The sequence below is a fragment of the Meriones unguiculatus genome, chromosome 3, assembly GCF_030254825.1.
Source record: "Meriones unguiculatus strain TT.TT164.6M chromosome 3, Bangor_MerUng_6.1, whole genome shotgun sequence".
Taxonomy (NCBI): Eukaryota; Metazoa; Chordata; class Mammalia; order Rodentia; family Muridae; genus Meriones; species Meriones unguiculatus.
The window spans coordinates 147,074,579-147,097,467 of NC_083351.1; the positions used below are offsets into that span (position 1 = coordinate 147,074,579).

Below are 22,889 nucleotides of genomic sequence, written 5' to 3' on the forward strand. Positions count from 1 at the left end.
AGGCTGCCAAATCCTGCCTGAGGCTTAAATTGGAAACCCTCTTACAGGTGACATCACGGTGTCTGCCCATGGTTTAAAAGTGCGTGGAAACCGACGCTAAGAAAGAAGCAGTCACCGGAAGACACGAACCGACATAGAAACGAATAATTGCATAACAATTCAGTGGCTCAAAGCTGGAGTCGGGGTACACTTAAAAGAACGAACAGGGTCTACCGTCCCTGTATCCATCCGCTCAGGCGCGCGTTAGGTGACACAGAGACACGCCTGTGCGGCAGACTGCAGCAGAGCAGGCACCAGGGCCTTCAGAAAGCTGCTGCTTAAACTTTCCCAGCAGAGACGCAAAAGCGTCTCAATCACAGATTTCAAACAGCGCATTTCCCCCATTGGCCAGGTGCCCCGTGAGGAGCAACAGGTAGTGTGAGGTGAAGTAATCCTTCCGTACTGGCTCGTTCGCGGAGGGTTGAACATCTCCGGAGCGGTGCTCTACCACCCGGGTACAGCCTACCCAAATAAATACTTGTTATCTTCAGAACAAAGCGGCAAAAACGTAAGTCATTTTTCTAGTGGGCAGATCAGACTCAGTAGCTTATTTGTTTCTCCCATGGGTTTTACTGATAACATTTTAAAACAATACTTCCTCAGAATATTTCCCAAAGACCGTCAAAATTATCAGGCTTGATGATTTGATAATATTTAACAACATTTGCTTCCCCCTCTAAGCCAAAATGAAATGTTTAATGTTCAAGGACTTAGGTTAAACATAGTTACTTTATTACACATTTTTTAATACTTAAATCTTATTTGGAAAAAAATAACTTTATTTCCTGAAACAATTTCTGAAAGAACTGAAAGCAAGGCCTCCGTACTTTACCTATTTGTTGATGTGGACCTCTGTCATTGTGATTTCCACACAACTGATTCACGTCAGGGTCACCCACTGTCCTCTCAGAGGCCGTTGAACACAGTCTTCGCACCTTAAGTAACCTGGGGGAATTTCCTTGGATCTCATCTCTGGCATCCAAAGCCAGGTCTCCCGAAAGGACAGGAGGCACGACTCTCTTCAAGAAATCCATCTCAAGGTGCTTCTTCTACATTACTAGAGCCAGAAGCACAAAGAAAAGGTCCAGGGACCAACTTCCTTGATGAGCAATTAAGGGCTTTGCTATGTGAGGCAAAGAGCAGAGAGACGTCATGTGAGCTTAGGCGGTACTAAAGCCCAGCCGGTCAGCCACCAGCTGTTTGGAAGCTGTTTTTTTTTAGGACTTTACTGTTTGTGCCGATAACAAGCTGAACAGTTCCAGTCTGTGAAACTGCAGGCCATATATGCATGCCCTTCTCCAGTGGGTGTTAACGGTAGCACTCCTGCCATAAAATGCTAAGCATGGAGCAGGTTTAACATCAAGACTCCGACAGCCTTGGCAGCAAAAATGTAAAAATTAAATTCACTTTGTTCTGGGGTGTACCTTTCTCTCAAATAAACTGAAGCTCTTAAGCATGAGACAGTAATTTGGGCTCCAAAGATAATTCTTATCATTTTGAAAATTCACTACCAGATCTCACAGCTTACACAGAACATGAGGCGGAGCCAGTGAAAACTTCAGACTTTTAAACACACACACAAATCCCCTTTACAATCAGACTTCACAGTAGCAGAAAACCTCGAATACATCATCCAAAGGTAACTGACAAAACATCCATCTAAACATAATGCTAAAGAATTGGAGATGAATCTTAAAGTGTAACAAGTATAGTCGTCAATATTGTATCATTTGTTTTCAAAACAACTACATTCTATTCCATATGATAAAAGAGCACCTGTGGTTAAGCCCACCCCAACAGTGTTACCTATACACACACACACACACACACACACACACACACACACACACACACACACGAGAGAGAGGATCTAAATCCACTGCTCTTGCCTGTCTGCTGGAGGGAACCACACCGGTGAGAGGAGGAAGAAGACAAAGGGAACACAGAAGGTGGAAGTACCCTGGGTAATTGTGTTTGTTAGGACACGTATTTTAATAACTTCAAAAATCACGCCAGTAAAACGCGTGCACGCACAACTGCCTTCTTCCGGCACTGGACATAAAAATCAATGTGACTATAACATTTCTGAAGACAGAGCAAAGTTGTCCCTACAGACAGCAGGGGAAATGACTGCAAGAGAAGAGCAAACTGATGTCCGATGTGAGTCCGTTTCCTGTCCTTACTCCTAGACTATAGGACTTAAAGGGTCAGTGACTATTTCATCCATTGAAAGATACTGTTTGAAGGTCCCTCACAGTTGAGCTTTAATTTAGTATTAAAGGCCCATGACTAAGAGTAATCTAAATCCAACCTGGGGGCTGGGAATGTAGCTTAGGTGGCAGGGTGCTTCCTTGCCTCATACACCCAAGGCCTTGAGTTCAATCCCCAGGACCCTGTATACTGTGGAGGCCGGGGCAAAAGGATCAGAAACTCCAAGTCATCTCCAGCTACACAGTGACTTCAGGCCACCCTGTTAGCAAGAGGGGGTGGAGTAGGGTGGGTAGGATGGGATGGGGGAATTTCTTTCTAGGTGAAAAACAGGGAAGGAAGACTTAAATTTCTGTCCCCAAAACAGTACTTCATCTCTTTAGAAAACACTTCTAAGCACATTCTCTCTCCAAGCTTCCTCTGAGCCACAGGGAAAAATAATAATATTTCCGTAACCCGATCCCCACAAACAAGGGGACGGTGTCATAACCATAAGCTGTGGGGCTTCCTACCCTCGAAGCTCTCAGAGCCCTTCCCTGTGTTCCCTTTGTAAATATGCCCTCAGGGGTTTTACGCCCATTTGCCTGCTGTTTGCCTTGGGCCCCTCTGTGGGCTCTTATCTCAGCAGCCCTGCAACACCGCGCTGTGGAAGCGTACCAATGCCAGGCAGGAAGCCGCCCTCGTGTTTGCTCAGGACACACAGGACCACCTGCTGGGTCCCTATGAACCGCAAGCTCACTTTTGCATCTCAGAAAGGAAGGGGCTGAGGGCCAGAAAGGCAAGCACTGGGTGCCACAAAAGAGACCTCAAGAGTTCCCTCATCCCTCAAGCGTTTGCTGAGCAGTGTCTACGATGGTGTGCGCAAGGTGCAGAGCCTCTGAGATCTGCTCCCTCGGTCTCCAACAAGTCTTCTGGTTCAGAAGGGGAATCCTTTGTCACAGCCACAATTCTCCCTGCAGGGTAGCGCAATGCTTTCTTGAACCCACGCTGTCGTTCTGCTTCCTGGCTGATCCCTGGCAAACCGCCTGGGAGTTACACCACCAGCTACCTGAAAACCTGCCCTGAGTGAGACACAGGGCCTTGTTGACAGCACTACATTCCAGTGGCAAGACTGTGTCCATTACTGTTTTAGTCTGAGAAGAAAGGGTCACAAAAACCCACTTATTTGTTGGTATTTCTCAGCACTAAGTCAGTATCATAACCTTGAATCTGCTATTTGCTCACATCTTAAATGTCCCCCAGTGGGGCAGGGGGCATGGCTGGGAGATTGACAGCACTGGCTGCTCTTGCAGAGGATTTGATTCCCAAGCAACTGCTTGGTAGCTTTACAGCCTGTAACTCCAGTTCCTGTAACTCCAGTTCCAGGAGATCTGATGACCTCCTCTGGGCTCCATGACCACCAGGTGCATGCAGAAAAAAAAAACACCCGCACACATAATTTTAAAAATATAACAAAATAAATAATAATTTTTAAAACCGTGTAGGTCTCCTAATGGCCCACATATCTAAAGTTCAGTCCCGAATTGGGTTGCTGAGAGGTAGAGGCCACCAGGAGGGACTCAAGCACTGGAGCATCTTCCTCGAAGGAAACAGTGGGATCCTGGCTCCCCAACAACGAGATAGCAATTCACATACCAGAACTCCCGAAACTATGAGCCCAAGTCAGCCTCCTCGAAATTAAGTTGATCGTGTCAGGTGCATCGTTTGTGTGACAGACGCGTGACTAACACAGACACCGTATGTAATCGAAGCTGGGAGCCGAAAGGCGGCACTTAAACCTCTTTCCAGACCTAAGTCACTTCACTCGTAATGCTCACTGGGGTCTTACCGTCGTGCCACTCCGGACTAAGCTCTTGGTCGGGACATGGAACATCTAGTCCTGCGTGACACGTGAACAGTTTGGAGAAGGAAGCATTTAGAGGTTAACTGCCCAGATGCAAATAAATGGCTTCGTCTCTAAAGAAAAACAGAACACAACATTTGCCTCTCAGGGATGTTTGTAAGGAGAACGCTTTTGTGTTAACTTGCAGCCATCCCCACCTCTACTATCTCCTCCAATCACCACACATTACTTATTTTTTCCTTAAACTTTGGGAAATTTCCAGCAAGCGTAAAATTATTGCAAATGATATCATAAAAAATGTAAAAATTAGTTCATAGACTATTGTATCTCATTTATGGCTTCATATCCCACCCATGCCCTGGATTATTCTGAAACAAAAAGACACACATCCAAGCATTTTGCATATAGATGATTCAATACAATACACACCTCTCTTAAAAAAAAAAAACTTTCTAACATAAGCGAGCCTACTAATAATTTCTCTCTAACATCACCAACCAGTCATTGCTCAAATTTCCAAGGGTCATTTTAACCACCAGTTCTAATCACTGAAAGAATCCAGACAGTGGCAAGTGTGACCCCTAGAAGCTTTCATTTTCTCCCTTTTTTCCCCAAGTAGTGATTTCATAAACCAATCACTGGCTTCCTATAGACACCAACATCTAACTCAGTAACGTGGCCTTGTTCTCACTAAAGTACAGTACTGCCAAACAGCTCATTTATCTATTAGGCACCATGCTTAACAGATATTTAGGATGTGAGGTTTTCAAAATCTAATTATAGAACCTGGTGAGATCTTGAACAATGGACTACTGTGCCTAACTGCAATTCTCTGAAAGTTGCTAAAAATGAAAGCAGAGACTAGAGAGTTGTCCTTCTGCCATTTGTAAGGACTCAGCTGTGGCCATGTGTATTCCATGTTTTACTACCATTGAGGGCCTTGGCATTTTTCATCAGTTCCATGGGCCAGTTTCTAAATGTCTCTGTAACTCAAATCAGCCTCATTTTAAATCGTACCTTTTTTTTTCTTGGTGACATTACCATCCAACTCAACAAAGGGTTAACTCTGACATGCTATCTTTGGACTGAAAACTCTCAATATGAAATTCCTTTAGTTAAGTCATGAAATATATTATTCCGTTTCCTAAGAAGCATGATCAACAAAACCATAGCAAAGGTCAAATCTCCACTTTTTCATAGTCAGAATCATTGAGACTTTCTGAAATGTTTTAGTTTCCCATCATGCATTTCTGAATTTGAGAGAGAGAGAGAGAGAGAGTACGTGTGTGTATATATATATATATATAATGTTTTATATATATATATATATATTTATACACATACATATATATGGTACCCAAACTGAGTGTGGTGGCACACACCTTTAGTTCCAGCACTCTGGAAGCAGAAGCAAGCAGATCTCTGAGTTCAAGCCAGCCTGCTGGTCTCCATAGTAAGTTCCAGGACAGCAAGGGCTCTGTAGAGACCCTGTCTGGGGCATGGCGGGGGGGGGGGGGGGGGTGTTTACCTATTCTTGATATTTTCTTTGTTTTTGGATCAGGACATCTTTTCTCCCTCAAAGCTCACAAAACCCCTATTACGAAGTCTGTCTTTTTGGGACAGTCACACATTGCATACCACTTCGTCAGATTTAAGCTAGGTTCTGCCTCCTCTTTCAAGACTGCTCACAAAACGGGTGACTGTTACAGTAAAAGACTGGAGGACCACGACAGCTCCAGGCCCAGCAAGATGGCCGAGCCACAAAGCGCTTGTCATGAGCACCTGAGGATCTGAGTTGTTGGATCTCTAGAGTTCATGTAAAGGTGGAGGAGAAAACCAACTCCACAAAGTTGCCCTAAGACCTCTACTCATGTAAAATGATATATAAATGCACCGGCATTCAGATGTGCACATCACAGCCATACTCAGAAATAATAAATTAAAACTGGGTAAAAGGGGAAAACAACAACAACTTAGAACGCAAAGGAGGGAAGCTACAACTCCAAACAGGATGACGTACTGTGCCATCAGGTAGGCTCTCATTCTCCTGCACTCCAACACAGCAAGCGTCTCCAGCCCCTACGGTTCATCAGCAGCTCTCATTCCGAGAACACCCAGCATGTCTCCTGCGGCCTCCAGCACCCTCAGCGGACACGCAACCTTCCCACACTTCTTGCTTTTGAACAAATAGATAAATTTGTGATTGCCCAGTAAAGTACCTGCTTAATAATTCCCTGGTTTTCCTTGGTGTTTATAGTTTTTATCAGGACTGGGGTTTGGAGAAGTGTCTGTATCCAAGGTTGTTTTGTTCTGGAGGTGTCTGTCTGTCTGTCTGTCTGGGTGGCTGGCAGCTTTTCTGCACGTCAATCAGCTTTTCCTTTTGTCTCTCTACATACCATTTCACATGGAGTTTACTTTCCTGGTGTGTTGAACATTTATTTTTTCCCCGTAAGGAAAGTCACTTTTACTTCTTACTTCTATAATGTTGCTTTTGAGACAACAGAGGTCAGTGAGGTTATGCTAACTGTCCATGGTCAAGCTGTCCATGAGATCAGTGTCCTGCTTTTTAATTTTAAAAGGTCAAACAAGAGGCCAGTTGGGGTTTGACAAACCTAAAGAGAATTCTATACCCAGCCAAAGAACGGCAGGCCCGACCGACGTGACCTTCAGCTGCAGTGGCAGGGACCATTCTTAGATGCGCAGTGAATGAGGACAAGGGTGGTTCCAATGAGGTCCTCCAAGGCCAGCCGAGCTCTGCTCTAACCCAGAATCTAAGCTGGACCTGCAAGCAACACCTTCAATCTTCTCTTTTCTGAGACAATTTTTGAAATAATTACAGCACAAATGCCAGAGATTTAATTATCTTCATTTTAGCAGGATGTTTGAGGTGTGTCTCTATGGTACATATTCGTGGAGGAAATGAAAAGCTAAAGTCATTAGAGTAAAAATGGAGAATGACAGGCAATGAAGCTGCAGGCTGTTTTTAGCATTCTCTCAGTGCCTGTGTACATGGAATATGTCAGCGTGTGGAAAGGGAACAAGGAGGGTCCTCAACAGACCCTGGACATCTGACGCCTTCTCCTAACATCAACAGGCTCAGACACAAATGCCGTGTGGAGACACACATGCGAGAAAAACACTTATACATAACAACACGAATAAATCCTTAAAGCAGTATTGTAGAAAATATTAGCATTCCTGTGCACTGTTATACAAAGGATTACCCTACCAAGCTTAAAAAAAAAAAAAAGACCAGGGTAAATTACTTGGACCATCCCAACTTGAAACTCTAAATTTAACCACAAATGTACTTTGTATTGTTTTTGAATACCAAACATTAGGTAACCTAGAACTGCAATGTGTAAGACATGAAATTCTGGCCTATCATTAATATTACCCCAGAGTCCTGCAAGGTATGGAAAAATGATGACTCGATAAGGGGAGAGGGGTTAGAGGCACTTTCTAAAATAAGGGGACAGGAGAGATGACTTGGGGAGGGTTAGAGGCACTCTCTACTCTTCGAAGGAACTGGCCACTGTAATGCCAGCTCCAAGGGTTCTGTTGCCCCCTTCTGGCCTCCGTAGGCACTACACCCACATGACAAACATGCAGACACACATAATTAAAAATAAAAATAAATCTCTTTTCAAGGCCTTCTAGAGTAAGGAGGCAACAGTGCTCATGTCCCCTTGCAATCATCACAGCTCTTGACTGTGACACCGTACAACACCGTACGAAAAACATGAATAAACTGCAGTGATCAGTTTAATCCAATGACTGTATACAATACAAAGTACCCACTCACAAATAACCAAGTGGGGAATAAACACGCTGTAAGTGAGACCGGGAAGAAATCATAAGATGAAAATGTTATGGCAGCTTTGCCACCCATTTAGTTGCCAAAGAAAGTTAATGATTCATAAAACTAATAGCAATTGTTTCACAATTCAAATTTCTAGTCACTTTTGGTCTATTTAGATATGCTATGGTTTTCATAGCTTTTTAAAAGTGAGTTTCTATTTAAACTTCTCAATCACTTTATCGCCTCCCATCAGGTTTTGTTGCATTTACTGATGTGTGTTTTGGGGGTGGGTCAGAGGACAACTTGCAGAGTCGAGTCTCTGCTTCTACCATGTGTGTCCTAGAGGTTCAACTCAGGCCCTCAGGTTGTCAGCCTAGCAGGGAGTGCCTCTAACCACTGATCCATCTTGCTGACCCCAAAATCCTAATTTTAAAGAATGTGAAAACAAATTGTACCGAGTATAATCTCAGATTGTATCACGAAACCTGATAAAGATGTTGTATAACGATCTGAGCTGGCATAACCAGGCAGCACCACAAAAGGAATTTTTAAAAAAACCTCTGACTCTCCTGCTGACAGAGCAACGTTCTCAGCAGGTACATTTGTCAACATTCTGTTGATTTTGCATTTTTTAGCCAGAACAGCAGTGTCATAGTACTTGATCTAAGGAGAGCAATCAGCAGATTTTTCCATTCACAATGTTGGGGAGTTTTCTAGAAATGTTTCATGACTGAACTAGATGAAAACGCCAGTGCACACATTTTCTTAAGCACTGATGAATGAGTTTGTATTTTTAGTAAAAATTTTTCCCAACATACTTCCACACTGGCACGGGGGTGGGGAGGATGGCATGAGATCCAAGATGTATCAATAAAAACAATCTGTGTTCGCACCTAGGTTTAATCACCAAGAGAAAACCTTGGGGGAGGGGAGTCAATGGCGAAGAAGCCATCAATGTAGACCGTGTCTCCAACTCACAAATGTCCTTCCACCCCCAACTGCTAAAAACCCATGACTGTAACCGTACCCCACATAAACTGACAGAAGCTACACCTCTGATAACCGGTTATGGACTAGAACCATCTGTGGAAAATGGAAGGCGTGTGGACACAGAAAACCAACCCGCTGGACCAGCAGTTCTCAACCTTCCTAAAGCTTCGACCCTGCAATACTGCCTGTGCTGACCCCGACCATAAAATGATTTCCATCGCTACTCTGTAACTGTCATTTCGCTACTGTTATGAGCCGCGGTGGGAGTAACTGGTATGTAGAAGAGCTAACACATGACCTCTGTGAAAAAGCGTCCTTCACCCCACAAGGGAGTTTCGACCCCCAGATTGAGAACCGCTGCCCTAGCCTCCACCACTTACACTGTCGTGGAGAGTTTAGAGCTTCTCAACTCTACCCGAGACGAATGCAAAGAGCCAAGCATAGGTTCCAGCGCCCACATCTGTCAGTTCACAACCACCCTCACCTACTGCTCCAGGGATCTGACACCTCTGACCTCCTCGGGCTCTGCACTTACGTGTACACAGGCCCACGGAAAACTCACACAAATGCACATAAAACATACATAAGTGAAAACGATTAAAATACACACTGACCTAACTTTATGGCGTTGAGAGTGTTTATGAGACAACCAACAGTTACAAAGTAAGACGCCCTCTTCTAGGGAGTGGGGAGGTGGCTGTGCGGGTATGAGTGCTTTCTGCACAAGCAGGAGGAGAGGAGTTCAGATCCCCCGTCACAGAACGGCATGGCCACCCGGGGCCTGTGACACCCTGCATCTGGGGAGCAGAGACAGACGGGTCCCAGCAGCCAGCCTCAGTGAGATGATGAGCCCCAGGGTCAGTCAAAGACTTTACCTCAGTAAACAAGGAGAGACATGGAGGAAGGCGCCTGGATCTCCTCTGTGCATGCTCATGCATGGGGGAAACACACTAGCACATACATGTTTGCACACACATACAAAAAAAAAAAACCCATATCCCTTACTACTGACAACTACCACGCACAGTAGTTGCCCAAATTATGCTGTCTGTGCTGCAGAGAGCAGCCTTCAAGTTTCAATAGACCATTCTTCTTCTACTCTGTCCACACTGCTTTGGGCTCCTAAACAAGACAGCAGTGATCTTGCCATTCCCAGCATCACCTGAGCCTAACCTCCTCAGTTTCCCATGGAGCCTAACCTTCTGGTCTCGTTTATCGTTCTCTGCGCACCTTAAGTTATGGCCCAAACCTACAGTTACAGTCTTCACAGAAGTTACCCCCAGAGGTGCTGGAAGACACACGCAAGAGAAACACACAGCAGGACCCTAACCATCCAAACAAAAAACATCGTTTATGCTACACGTGTGGAGGTCAAAGGACAACTTGCAGGGATCGGCCCTCTCCTTCCTCCACGTGGCCTGAGACCCCCAGCTGCGGTCCTCAGGCTTGGCAGCAGGCTCTTCTTCCCACTGAGCAATGCAGCCAGCCTGAAAACAACCAACTGATTAGCCGAACTGCTTTGGTTCCTGCTTGTCACAAAAAGGGAATGTGTGACCCATGGGGGCGGGGTGTCTTTTTTATTTAAAAATGTTAAGACACATTTGGGTCGTTAAGACGCCTGATTAAGGTGTACGTATGTTGTATCTATAGTTTTAAAAATTAAACATTAGAACTTAATTTATGTAACTACGACCCCATGGTTCAGTAAGATAAAAAAAAAATTCACAGAAAATCATGCAAATTTTCAGATGCACAATTTATATGCTTTTACACAAGTAATTTACAACATGAGTTTTTAATATCTATGTGAGCCCAGGTATGTGTGCACATGTCTGTATGTTCATACACATACATGCATGTGTATGTAAAGCCCAGAAGACAACCTCAGGTGCCGCAGTCAGGAGTGTTCTCCCCCTCTTTCCATACAGTCTCTCACTGGCCTGGAGCTCATCCATTCAGCCCCGGGATCTACCTGTCTCTGCTTCTCCAGCACAGGGACCACAAGCCACCAGGCCCAGGTTTTTCACGTGCGTCCTGGGGATAGACCGATAGACCGGGGTCCTCAGACTTGCAAGTCAAGCACTTTATCGAGCGAGTGATCTCCCCAGCTCAGCAGTAAGAGCCATTCTAGGCTAATCCAACTTTTAAACTAAGGAGAAGGAGAGAACTAAGCAGCTCAAGGTCACAAAGCAGGCGATGGCCACGGCTTAATAAATCTCCCTTCCTCCTTCCGTCTATTGTTTCCAACAAGCCAAAAGAGCACAGTCTGACATCCATAAAGGAAACCAGAAGAGCACGAATGCCTACTGAAGATTTAGATGACCTACTTCTCCCCAGATTTACTGCGCTGAAACAACTTCTCTAAACTCAAAGAATGATATCTGTCACCTTCAGTCTTGCCATTTGGCATCAAAAGGCTTTAAGGTGTCTATCATCTTTCATCCAGTAATGACATTTCTCAGGGAGAATTCTAGAAAAATAATCAGAAATGCACGCACAAGTTTGTTTTAAAGGATGTTCACCAAAAGGAACCCTCGCTGGGCTCAGTGGTGGACACCTTTAATCCCAGCACTCAGGAGGAAGGGGCAAGCTGGTCTACATATCAAGGCCAGCCGGGGCTACCTAATGAGACTCTGTTACAAACAAAAAAAAAATCCTTATTAGTAGATGTCTGCAGGAAAGCACACATGTGTACATGCGAGCTCACAGCAACTGTGACTGCATGCACAAGGAGACAGCCCAAATCCCAGCACGGACAGGAGAAGGGCACGTGAAGTGCTCCCTAGCTAAGGAGATTCTGGAAAGTGATGGCTGCCAGGGGAGGAGACCCCAAGAGGCTCCTGGCACTCCAGTGTATGGCCCTGCACCACACACACTAAGTGGACTCGGGGGTTTAAAAGCAGAGTGCATGAAGACGGGAAGGAAGTAGGGGAGAAACTGAAGGGGAGGGGAGAGGGGTAGGGTCTGATCCAAACACATTCTATGAAATGTGAGAACTTCCCAAAAAATAAAAAGAGCGAAACTTTTTTTTTGCGGGAGAGAGATAAAGTTAGGGGTAACCATGCCAAGCGAATGAAGCCATTCTCAGGCTTCTGTCAATTGTGGTTCCCAGGTTTTACGTAGACACGTAAAATTATGTATGTACAGATGACGTGAAAGTAGAAACAACACTGTCCAGGAGGCAAAGAGAACCAACAGGAGGGGCAGGGAGGAGAGGGGCCTGAGGGAAATAGGCTTACAGTGCATTATATGCTTGAAAATTCTAAAGAAAAGTTTAGGGTATCCAATTCATGCTTATTCCTAGGAAGAATGAAATATTGCAGTGGTCAAATAACAAAACAAGGACAAACTGGAAAGGAAAAAATTGATATATTCACAAAATGAAATACATCCAGCTAAAAAAAAAAAAAAAAAAAAAAGAGCCAAATACAATCTTGACTAACTCTGAAACTCACTGTGTGTTTTTTAAGTGCAAAGATACAAAAAATTAACATATTTGTGGTATCTTACCAGTTATGAAGATAAGATTACACTTAAAAACAGTGGCTAGACACCGAAGGGGTGACTCCATCTGTGTGGCACTCATCTATTCATCCATAAATAAGGGTGACGAAATCCCTCAGGGCCACGGTGAGAATTAAAAATGAGAAGTACTAACGGAGTGCCTGACATTATCGCAGATGCTGACCACAACAAAATCTGCAACGATCCCCCAGTAAGGTGATGAATAAAAATGTGTCACACTCTAACACTTGCCAGGCCAGAGTGACGGCCTAGTGGCAGAGGACTGGGGTTTGGTGCCCATCCACCATGGCACCTCACAACCGCCAGCTGGGGGGTGGGGGGGAGGAATCTAGTGCCCTCTTCTGGCAGCTGTGGGTGCTGCATGCACATAGAATGAACACATATATGAAGACAAAACTCTTATATACATAAAATATATATACAAAAAGAAATATTTTAAAAACATTTTAAAGACCTTTATCTTCTATGTATGAGTGTTCTGTCTACACGTGTGTATGAGCACCGCACACATGGCTGGTACCCACAGAGGTCAGGAGAGGGTGTCAGAACCCTTGGAACTGGAGTCACAGAAGGTTGGGAACAGCCATGTGGTTGCCAGAATGAAACCCAAGTTCTCTAAAAGGATGAGTGCTTTGAATAGCTGGGCCATATCTCCAGCCCCAAGATATAGTTTTAAAAGCTAAACACCTTTAGATAACCACTCTGGGTTCATAGCAATATCTTGGTCAACTCTGTTTAGGTTTTTTATACATGAAACTTTTTTTTTTGTTTGTTTTTTGTTCTGTTTTGGAGACAGGGTTTCTCTTGTAGCCTTGGCTGTCCTGGACTAGCTTTGTGGACAGGCTGGCCTCGAACTCACAGAGATCTGCCTGCCCCTGCCTTCCCGAGCACTAGGATTAAAGGCATGCACAACAACATAGGCCACATTAAACATTTTCAACAGTTAGAACATTTCCCTTCTATTTCTATTGGTTACTGAGCAATATCATCTTTACTTGCTCCTCTCTCTACTGTTAAGCTTTAAGCTCCATTCTTCACGGCTAGGTGTAATATTTGCAGTGTTGTGATTGGCAGTTGTGTGCATAGTTTTCCTCCTCAAGAAAATGCATCTTGAGCCTGGTGCAGTGGTCCATGCCTTTGATCCCAGCACTCTGGGAGGCAGAGGCAGGCAGAGCGCTGTGAGTTTGAGGCCAGCCTGGTCTACAAAGCTAGTCCAGCGGGTCTGATGCTCTTTGGGTGGATGACACCTAAATGAACATCGGTACAAAGTCTCAATTTATTTCTAATATCAGAGATCAGACCTCTACTCTTGCCTGATGCGTCTAAAACAAAAAGGGGGAACTGTAGAGAGCTGCAGAATGCCGCGCCTTAAAGATGGAGCTGGTTTCCGCCTTCCACCTTCCCGATGGTGAGTGCTCTCTGTCACAAACAACTCCACATTTGGCTAAGGCTGAGGATCTGGCTTGCTTCCATGTATGTGGACCTATCTGCATTGCCCACGTGGCACGCTGGGGTTGGCTACCCAGAGGCTATTTAAGCCGTGGGCTGGCTTTCCCCAGGGTCCGATGATTGTTCAAGGTTCCTGAATAAACTGCATTGAAAAAAAAAAAAAAAAAAACAACAACAAAAAAGCTAGTCCAGGACAGCCAAGGGTACAGAGAGAAACCATATCGGTGGCGGGGGTGTGGAGAGGAGAATACAGTTTCAAACATAACTGCTATTTCACACGGTATGAGATGTAATTGGTCTCCTCCCAGACTAACCTATATGAGATATAAGCACATAAGCACATACGGCCTGCTCAAAAAGGCTGGTTTCTTCCCTCTCCCCTCCTTTCCTTTGCACTTTGTACTTTAAAAGCCTTCACTGGCATTTTATTGTAACGTGTGTCTTATATTTCTGGTACAAGGGCTCATTGAGGATTTCTCGGTTCCATTATTCCATTTCAAAGATCTCCTTCTTCCCCAGTGAATATGTTCTGTGGTAAACGCTCTCGTTGCTAGGTCTGAAAACTTGAGTTCAGTTCCCTGGACCCATGTGGTAGAAAGAGAGGACAGCTCCCACCAGGTACCTCTGACCTCCAAAGGCACATGTGCACACACATGAAGAGACATGTAACAAAAATCTCTCTCTTTTCCTTTAGACGGCTACAGAAGGTCCCACCCACCTAAATTTTAGTGTTCTGCTTCTATTAAATTCTCCAAAAAGATTAAGATTCTACTTCATCAGCTAAAATGGGGAGTTCTTGTCTGTTAGTAATCCACACAGAAATATTTATGGATGGAGTGTTGTGACAGAGGACATACAAAGCAGTCAAGGGCTACGGAAAAAAATGGTGCAAAGGCCTCAAGAACTGGAGGAAAATGTAAGCCGAGGGGCTGGCTTACCAATACCCATCCTCCTCTCCTCTCCATCCAAATTCTTTTTGCTTTTTTAATCTTTAAAAGTGGATGCAAGGATCAAAATAATATCTAGAAAAACACTTCTACCAAGATCTTTGAAGGCATATAATCAATGACTGTGAGAAGAACAAGACCAAAACTTATTGAAGGCAAAGCCAAAACTGAAGTAAACAGCTACAGCGTTTAGAATCTCAGCTGTAGAATCTCAATTGTACTTGTCAGTAGCTCCCACAGAGAAGAACCTACTCCAAGGCCTTTTTCCAAACCATGCCTTCAGCATGCCATGCCAGCTCTCTGGGACAACCTCAGTATTTATATCGTGGACTGCAGGAGCACAATCACGCCTCTGTGTGTGCCCACGTGAACATTTGATAAGTCATTTTCTTATGTAGCAGGATTAAATAATCCAAATTCTCTTGGTGCCTAAATCACAGCTTGGTACCAAGTTGGGCACGTCAAAACAGCACTTACAGATAGGCAGTCTGCGACAGCAAAGAGTTTCATTTGTAGCCAGAGGCCGGTGAGCTAGGCCAGCATTTAAAGAGTCAGCGAGCATCCTTTACCAGAATACTACGGTGAAATATCCTGATTTGTGAAAAGAAAGCACTTGCCCTTGGAGTCAGGTGACAAGAGTGGGAACTAAGTGGCCTTTCTAAGGACAAAGGGGACAAGAGCTGCACCCCAGGTCTGACCAGCAAGAGGGTGGGAGAATAGCAACGTTTCTCAAGCTCTTCATCACAGTTTTGAAAACATCAAAATTTTATTCACAGAATGTTTTCTTTCACAGGCTAGTGTGCATGGGTGCACAAGGAGGTATTTGGAGCACCCTGCAGCACTGTATCTAAATGGGGGGGTGTTTCCATCTCTCTCTGATAAAAATAATTCCCCTGAACTGGAAAGGGGTGAGGGCTAAATCTCCTCCCATTCGCTGAGCCACAGACAGGGTACAGCGGGTGGAATTCAGGGTGTCTAGTCACACTCCTGAGAGAGTAACCCCTGCGGGTTCTTCCTCCTGGAAAACCCTGTGGCTCTGAGAAGCTGGGGGGCCCTGAGGGCCCCTTCAGGGTGCGCACACCAGTTCGCTTCCCACAGACACCAGCAAAGCGGTTATCCTATAAATAGAAAAGCACGAAACAAACATGTGTTGAATTCAACTGCCAATATGCAAACTGTGCATAACTGTCAAAGTCTCACTGTTGAAATATAAGGTACTCAAATACTACTGGGCAGAGAACAATCATATTGCCTATTATCTGAAAACTCTAAATTGTTTTAAAAATATACATGTATGTGTGTGTGTTCACATGGATGTGACGTACGTTTAAAAAAAAAAAGCACAAAGCAAATGTGTCCATAAAAGAAGTAAGAACAATGAATTCACTTAACTCTATTCCAAGTTCACTCAAATTACCAGCTTTCAGTTTTTATGATACTATTTTTTTTCTTGTTTATTTAATGAAATTCATTGTTCATGACTTTAAAAAAAACTTAACAAGGTCATAGGCCCCATACAAAGGAACACAACAGGCGCTGGAGAGATGGCTCAGTGGTTAAGTAGTGCTGTCTGCCCTTGCAAAGGACCAGGGTTCAATTCCCAGCACCCACATGGCAGCTCACAACTGTCTGTAATGCCGTCATACTAATACACATAAAATTTCTAAAAATTAAAAAAAAAAGAAACCCATGTCTCTGACAAAGGAACACAATAGTAAGTGTCACAATCCAGTTGTGACCTACATGAGACCCCAGTCAAGCTGCCCTTAGCTGCACAGCCCCCTCTACTTTTCCTCTCAGAAACAACAGCTGTTCAAAAGCAAACAAAAATCCTCAATGGCATTAGAGTTCTTCCTATATGCATTAACTCTCAATACTTCATTAGGATCTAATTGACATAGGGCCACAATCATGCATTTGATAAAAATAATAAGGTGATTCTTTATAGTTTTATGACACTATAATAATAACATTTTTCATCATCTCCTGAAAGTTACAACACAAATTTACCTTTCTATGAACTTGATATTTTTAATTAACTTACCTGGAAATATCTAGAATTTGCCAACAACAACAACAACAAAAAATGTGATTTCTGGTTTTCAAATGAAGATGCTTCTGCAACTTCCAAACAGCCTGCTTCAATTCAGTCTCCCTTTCTAAACGGGAGTTGCCACTAACATGAAACAGACTTTTAAAAGCCTCATAGAGAAGCACTTCAAGAAAGAGAAACTGGGTGCACACCTTTGATCCCAGCAGGAGGCAGAGGCAGGTGGATCTCTGTGAGTTTGAGGCCAGCCTGGTCTACAGAGTGAATTCCAGGACATACTGGGTTATGAGGAAGGAGGGAAGGGGGAGGGGGAGAGACTCTGACTCAAAAAAAAAAAAGACGAAAGAAAAGAAATAGAAACTTTGCATTGGCAAGAAAAGAAAGATAAGAATAATAGGATGGCCTGAAGATGGAAGAAACCAGTATCAAGGACTGTTGAAGGGAAAAGCTATCTTTGGAGCAGAACGCTTGCCAGCAAGCACAAAGTCCCTGGCTTGATTGGTCCAAGGGACCTAATAAACTGAGCAAGTCCGTGTGTGGCCCAGCATATTTGAAAGGTGGAGGCAAGAGGCTCAGGAATCCAAGGTCATCCATGGCCACATCAAGGTCATCCAGGCTGCTTGAGAACCTGTTTTGTTGTTTGTTTGTTTGTTTTCAAGGGTGTCTCTGACCTGGTTATTGCCACAGCCAGGAGCAGTGTGTCTCCCAGGCATTAGCCATCAAACAGCTCCTACAATCTACAGCAAATGGCATTTAGCCACACGAGCCACCTTTAAAGGGTCTGCAGATAATAGTAGACATGCATTTAATTCAGGTGCTTTGGCAGAAGTTATGGCTACATCTGAGATGAGCAGTCATGTACAAAGATAGGCTTCAGTTTGAGTGGAGGAGGGGACAGCCTTCCCTATTCAAAGACTAACAGGGGAAACAACGTATAGCTCCGAATGCTTCTTGCTTCTAGGTGGAGAGCTGAGAATGAGATTAATTCTTTAGTTCCCTGAAGATTTCACATATGCATACAATGTTTCAACTCCCACTCCTCCCCCTAACTCCTCCCGCATTCATCTCCACTCCAAGAGGTTGATTCTTTAGAAGCCTTTTAAGTGACACTCTCAGGCTCAATAAACACAGTGTGGCCTCACTGTAAGTCTTCCCAACACAACTCCCAGGGTGCCTGGCCCTACAGCCAGATGCTATCATGTACCCAAGTTACATAACAGCTCTTGGCTCTGCCCTCTGAAGTGGCTATCTGCTTACTGCCTCCTTCCCACATTTATGAAAGAAAGTATTGTGTTGGGTACTGACTGATGGTCCCTCCCTAGAAATTTGTAAAAGATAATAAGTAATTTATTCAGATCAACATCCCCTGTGCAGAAAACAACGCTCTTCAAAGTTAGTAACAAGACATTCCAAGTCGGTTTGGTCACTACATATGACCATATAGAACAAACACGCCACAAAACTTAGTCCTCCCCTTGGGGAGCACAACCAGAAACCCAGAGAACCCCCGTAGGGGAAGTCAGCAACACCCACCAGCCGACTCCGCCCACAAGCAGGCTGGACTCTTCATGGTGGTTAACTTTGGTCTAAGAAAATTACAAATATAGGAGGGGAGAATTCAGAGTTGGTTCACTGCACCCGAAGAAATGACACCCTAGAAATTCAAGCCTATTAAGAATCCAAAAATAACAACGACACCAGCAGCCGGGTCACTGACGGCCCACTAGGTGGGGCTAGCTACAGTTGGGGCTCCGTATGCACACCTCATTTTAACCCAATAACCACAACCCGTGTACATGTTCAACTTCACAGACGGGGAACTGAAAAGGCTGGTGGATGGGCCCTGGGGTACCGAGCACCTGGTTCCTTTAACAGAAAAAACAAGCTGCCGTATGGAGTTACATCAGACACTGCGATTCCAACACATTCTTAACGTGGGCTGTGCTTCGGAACTCTCAAAATAAGATAATTAAACATAATTGAAACAAAATTTCTACCAAATACTTTGTGAAATGGACCAATTCACCATATCAAACTAAACGAAACCATGTTATGACCAACGAATCAGATTATCTTATATTTCATAGACCACATCCAATCCTTTTTGTGGAGGTCTAATTATTCAAGTCTGGTGAACAGCTTCATGAAGGGGAAACAAGAGCCTCATTTCAGCCATGACTCCTAAAAATAACCTCCAGTCTAAAGCACGTACTTCCTGAAGAAGGATACTGTCCGCATGTCAGCTGTGCCCGCCTTAGAGAGAGGGCCTGACAGGTATGGAAAGGACCAACTGTGGTCCCTGTGCGTTATATGTAAATCTCTCCACTGGGGTCACTGTTTCTCTCCTCAGGCCCCCTCTGCTTTACCCCAGTCATCTGAATAAACCCCTTCCCGGGAGCATGGCCTCTGGACCAGCCCTGCTATCCAGCTTACGTTGCTCTTGTCACCGAAGACTTTAACATACGCTGAAATCCCAGTAAGGCCACATTAATCATTAACTGGAAGATGCTGTTAAAGCCATCTAGAAACTGGGCACCAGGAACAGAAGAAGGCACGGAAGCAGTCCGCCTGTCCACCAAGCCCTACACAGAAAACATGCAAATATAGAGTGGGATGGGGTCTGTACAGAGGTGTGCCTGAGTGTGTGTGACCCGCCCGGCTCTCAGACCATCCTTCTTAACCTATTTGTGGGATGGGTTAAGGAAATTGTGCAAATGTGGTTGTTGGAAAAGCAAAAGACAAACGCTATCTTTTAATATACCATGCTTCTGAAGTCACACTGTGCTTATGCTAAAAGCTAATTCTCACGTGGATCTAAAATTGGGGGAGGAAGGGAGACTTGGAAAGGGCCAAGTGAGGCCCTGAGTCATGTCTCCCACCTTGGCAGGCTTCTTCAGAGAGGCTGCCAGTTACATAAGGCCTACGTGGACTGCAATCTCTATGACAACATTACCTTATAAGCCGTTCATAAACCCATCAAGCCAGGAGCTACACACAGCTTGCTGGTTTTGCAGACTCTCCATCCACTCTAAAGCTTTTGTTACTGATGATCAGTAGCACATGGTAATTTGTTTCTTACCTGTGAACACCGAATACTTCGAAATTATTTTTCAAAACTCTAAAATCCAGAAACTAAGCCTCAAAATCCTAATTTCATTTTTAGCAAGTTCATTTAAAACTTCCATTATAATACTTGAACTTAATATAAGAAAGACACTATTGTTAACATTGTTGGAACATTAAAAAAAACAAAAAACAAAAACTATAATATGTCTTTAGGGAATTCGCTTTTTAAATGGGTTGAAAAAGGTTTATGTTCTCCTACATTTCAGGTCCCAAAAATAAAGTCTCATCTGGTAAAGAACCAAAATTTTTACAACCACACAACCCTTTTGTTACATCCAGCAATACTAAAAAGAACAAAACAAAACAACAACAAAAAGCAGTTCTTTAATTCAATAGAAGGGCCAAAGAAACAAAATGATTAATATCTGAAATTTTTGGTATAAAATAAATCAGCAAACATCACCCCTACACAACAACAACAAATTCCTTTATGATTTCAGAGAAATAGCCTCATCTGACATAGCTGTGCATAAGTGGTACAGTTACAGAATACTAAGACGCAACCCAATCAAAGCAACACCCTCATTTAAAAGAAGAAAAGGGGCGGGGAAGGGGAGACAAGGAGAGGAATAAGATGTGAACCAGAAGAAACCTAGAAGGGGCAACCATACCGTCTCTTCACAAAAGCAGCCTGCTGACTGATATACAAACAAAATCCAGTGTGAGCACTGAGCAAACTAAGCTTGTCAATATGCAAATGATCACTCTTCATCTAGAAATCAGCCAGGAGGACACTGCCTCTACATGATGACTGGGGACAGTGGCGGGGGGGGGGGGACCACAGGTCCACAGGTACATTTAAATATACTGCATATTTACAACCTTATTGGCCAATCTCTGCCACCAGGAACACTGGATACTGCTCCCCAAAATGCCGATACTGCCACAGAAACATACTTTGTCAAATCAGTGTGGAGAGTCAAGCGTTATGTGATGTGTGCTGAGGTGGAAAGACGGCTTCAAAAAGCAAGCAAGGCTTGTCTGGAATAAGGTCACTTCCTGAAGGTTCTGTTCAAGGCGCCTGCAGCACTGTACCTGAGACGTGCCTCTTCTTAGAGAGATTCCCTTGACTCATTCTCCTAATCTCACACAGCTCAGCTCTGAAATGAAAAATACACAGCTCTTTTCACTCCAAATAAACCCAGGAGTGTCTCTCACACAACAAAGACCGCGGTGATCTTAGGCTTGACGTTAGTAACAAAGGAAAAGAGGGTATGTAGGTCAAAAATAAATCAGTCTGACTGACGGGATCTTAAGCAGATTAGGGGAACAGTTAGGAGGGAGCCTCTACGAAACAAGAAAAAAGGGAGTGCACAGTCTACAGGCAGACACGCAGTGATGGGAGACGCTAAGGAGGGAGGGGAAACATGACGGGCCTTTGGCCACCCACAAGAAGGGAGCATCAGGGACCTAAAATACAGGATGCCTCAGTCCCAGGCAGGACACCATTCTGCCCCAGTGAAGGAGCTACCCGGAGTTGTTGAGAAAGGAAGCATTAAATGAAAAGAACAGGTTTTATTGTTATGTTCTTGTTTTGCTGTATTAAAAAAAAAAAAGAAAAAGAAAAGAAAAGAAAAAATAGGGTCTCACGTAGAGCCCCTGGCCTTGAACTGCTGATCCTCCTCACTCCACCTTCCAAGTGCTGGGATTAATTACAGAGATACAAGACTACACCCTGTTCATGTGTTACTGGGGATCAAACCCAAGACATTCCAGGCAAGCAAGCTACCAAGAAGCTACAGACCTAGCCATTAAATGACCTGTCACTTCTAAGTTATTTTCTGAAGCTGATTAGATGGTAAAGGACTAAAACAAATGTTTGATTGTTGTTTGTTTTAAATCTGACTAGTCTAGAGAGTTCTTTCTGAAGACCTGGTCCTGAGGCAGAACTAAGAGAACTTCACAACTGATCAAGCAGGAGCCATCACTGCACAAATGCTACGACAGTCTCTACGGCTACTGGCCTAAACCACCACTGACATCTTCCCAAAGACGACCCACGTGGCTGCAGGGACCTGGTGCCTTTTCTCCCTTATATTTGACCTTCGCCTATTTTCCAAAACAGTACATAAATGTGGGATGTGATCATCACAGTCACCTTGACAAGATCCAGGATCACCTGGCAGGTGAGCAAGCCTGTGGGGAATCTTTATAAAGGTTGTTAAAGAAGACCTGCCCTTGTGGGCAGCCATTCCCTGTGCTGGGAAAATAGACTCTAAAAAAAGAGAAAGTGAGCTAGCTGACCAACAGGTCTCAGGCCCAATGCAACCAGCCGCTTTAAGCTCCTGCTGCCTCTACTTCCCCACTGCAATGGACTGTACATTCTTTAAGTTTCTTGGCAGGGTATTTTTCCCAGCTGTCGTACAGGTTGCCTTGGTGACTTTTCTCTTCGGTGCTGTGACAAGCAACGTGACAGAAGTAAGGTCTATGGCCCACACTGGGTGGAAGCTCACAAGTGTGACTTCCTCACATTTCTACAGCCCAGGAAAAAGGGGGAGCTGCTGGTACTCAGTTCAAGTTCACTTTCTCCTTTTCTACTCTGCTATTCAGTCCGGGCCTTCAGCACATGAGATGGTGGCCTGAGAGGTCTCTTCTCCTTGATTAATCACCCTGGAAACATGCTCAGGCACTTGGAGATGTGTGCCATCCTTGTCCAGTCAGGTTGATAATGACGATGAACTCTCTATCACAGGGCCACAGAAGGTTGACCTCACATTTCACTCTCTGCCCCAGCCTTGAGCCTCAGTTTCTTGGGGTCGGGGAATGTGGGAGAAGAAGATATATTTAAAAAAAAAAAAGCAAATGCGATAACTCCTTCAAGCTAGCCAGGGGTTTGCTGGACAATTCACTTCTGACTCAGCAAGCTTCCCTACTGTTTCCTGTGTCTGCAAACTGCTACCCGGACTTTTT

General features: G+C 44.2%; 1 protein-coding gene across 4 annotated transcripts in view; it reads right to left on the reverse strand.

The window, feature by feature from the left end:
- The window catches only part of Fryl (FRY like transcription coactivator), a 222,919-nt gene that overhangs the window by 155,288 nt on the left and 44,742 nt on the right, over window positions 1–22,889 (reverse strand). For 2 of the 4 annotated variants that reach the window (XM_060380743.1, XM_060380744.1), the window contains exon 3: window positions 21,015–21,079. The exons of 1 other annotated variant lie outside the window; for it this stretch is intronic. In XM_060380743.1, coding sequence (XP_060236726.1) covers window positions 21,015–21,054 — 40 coding nt within the window. In that variant the 5' untranslated portion in view covers window positions 21,055–21,079. Of the gene's footprint in view, window positions 1–4,075; window positions 4,204–21,014; window positions 21,080–22,889 lie in introns of all 4 variants that reach the window. One more of the 4 variants, XM_021653945.2, reaches the window with a different exon arrangement.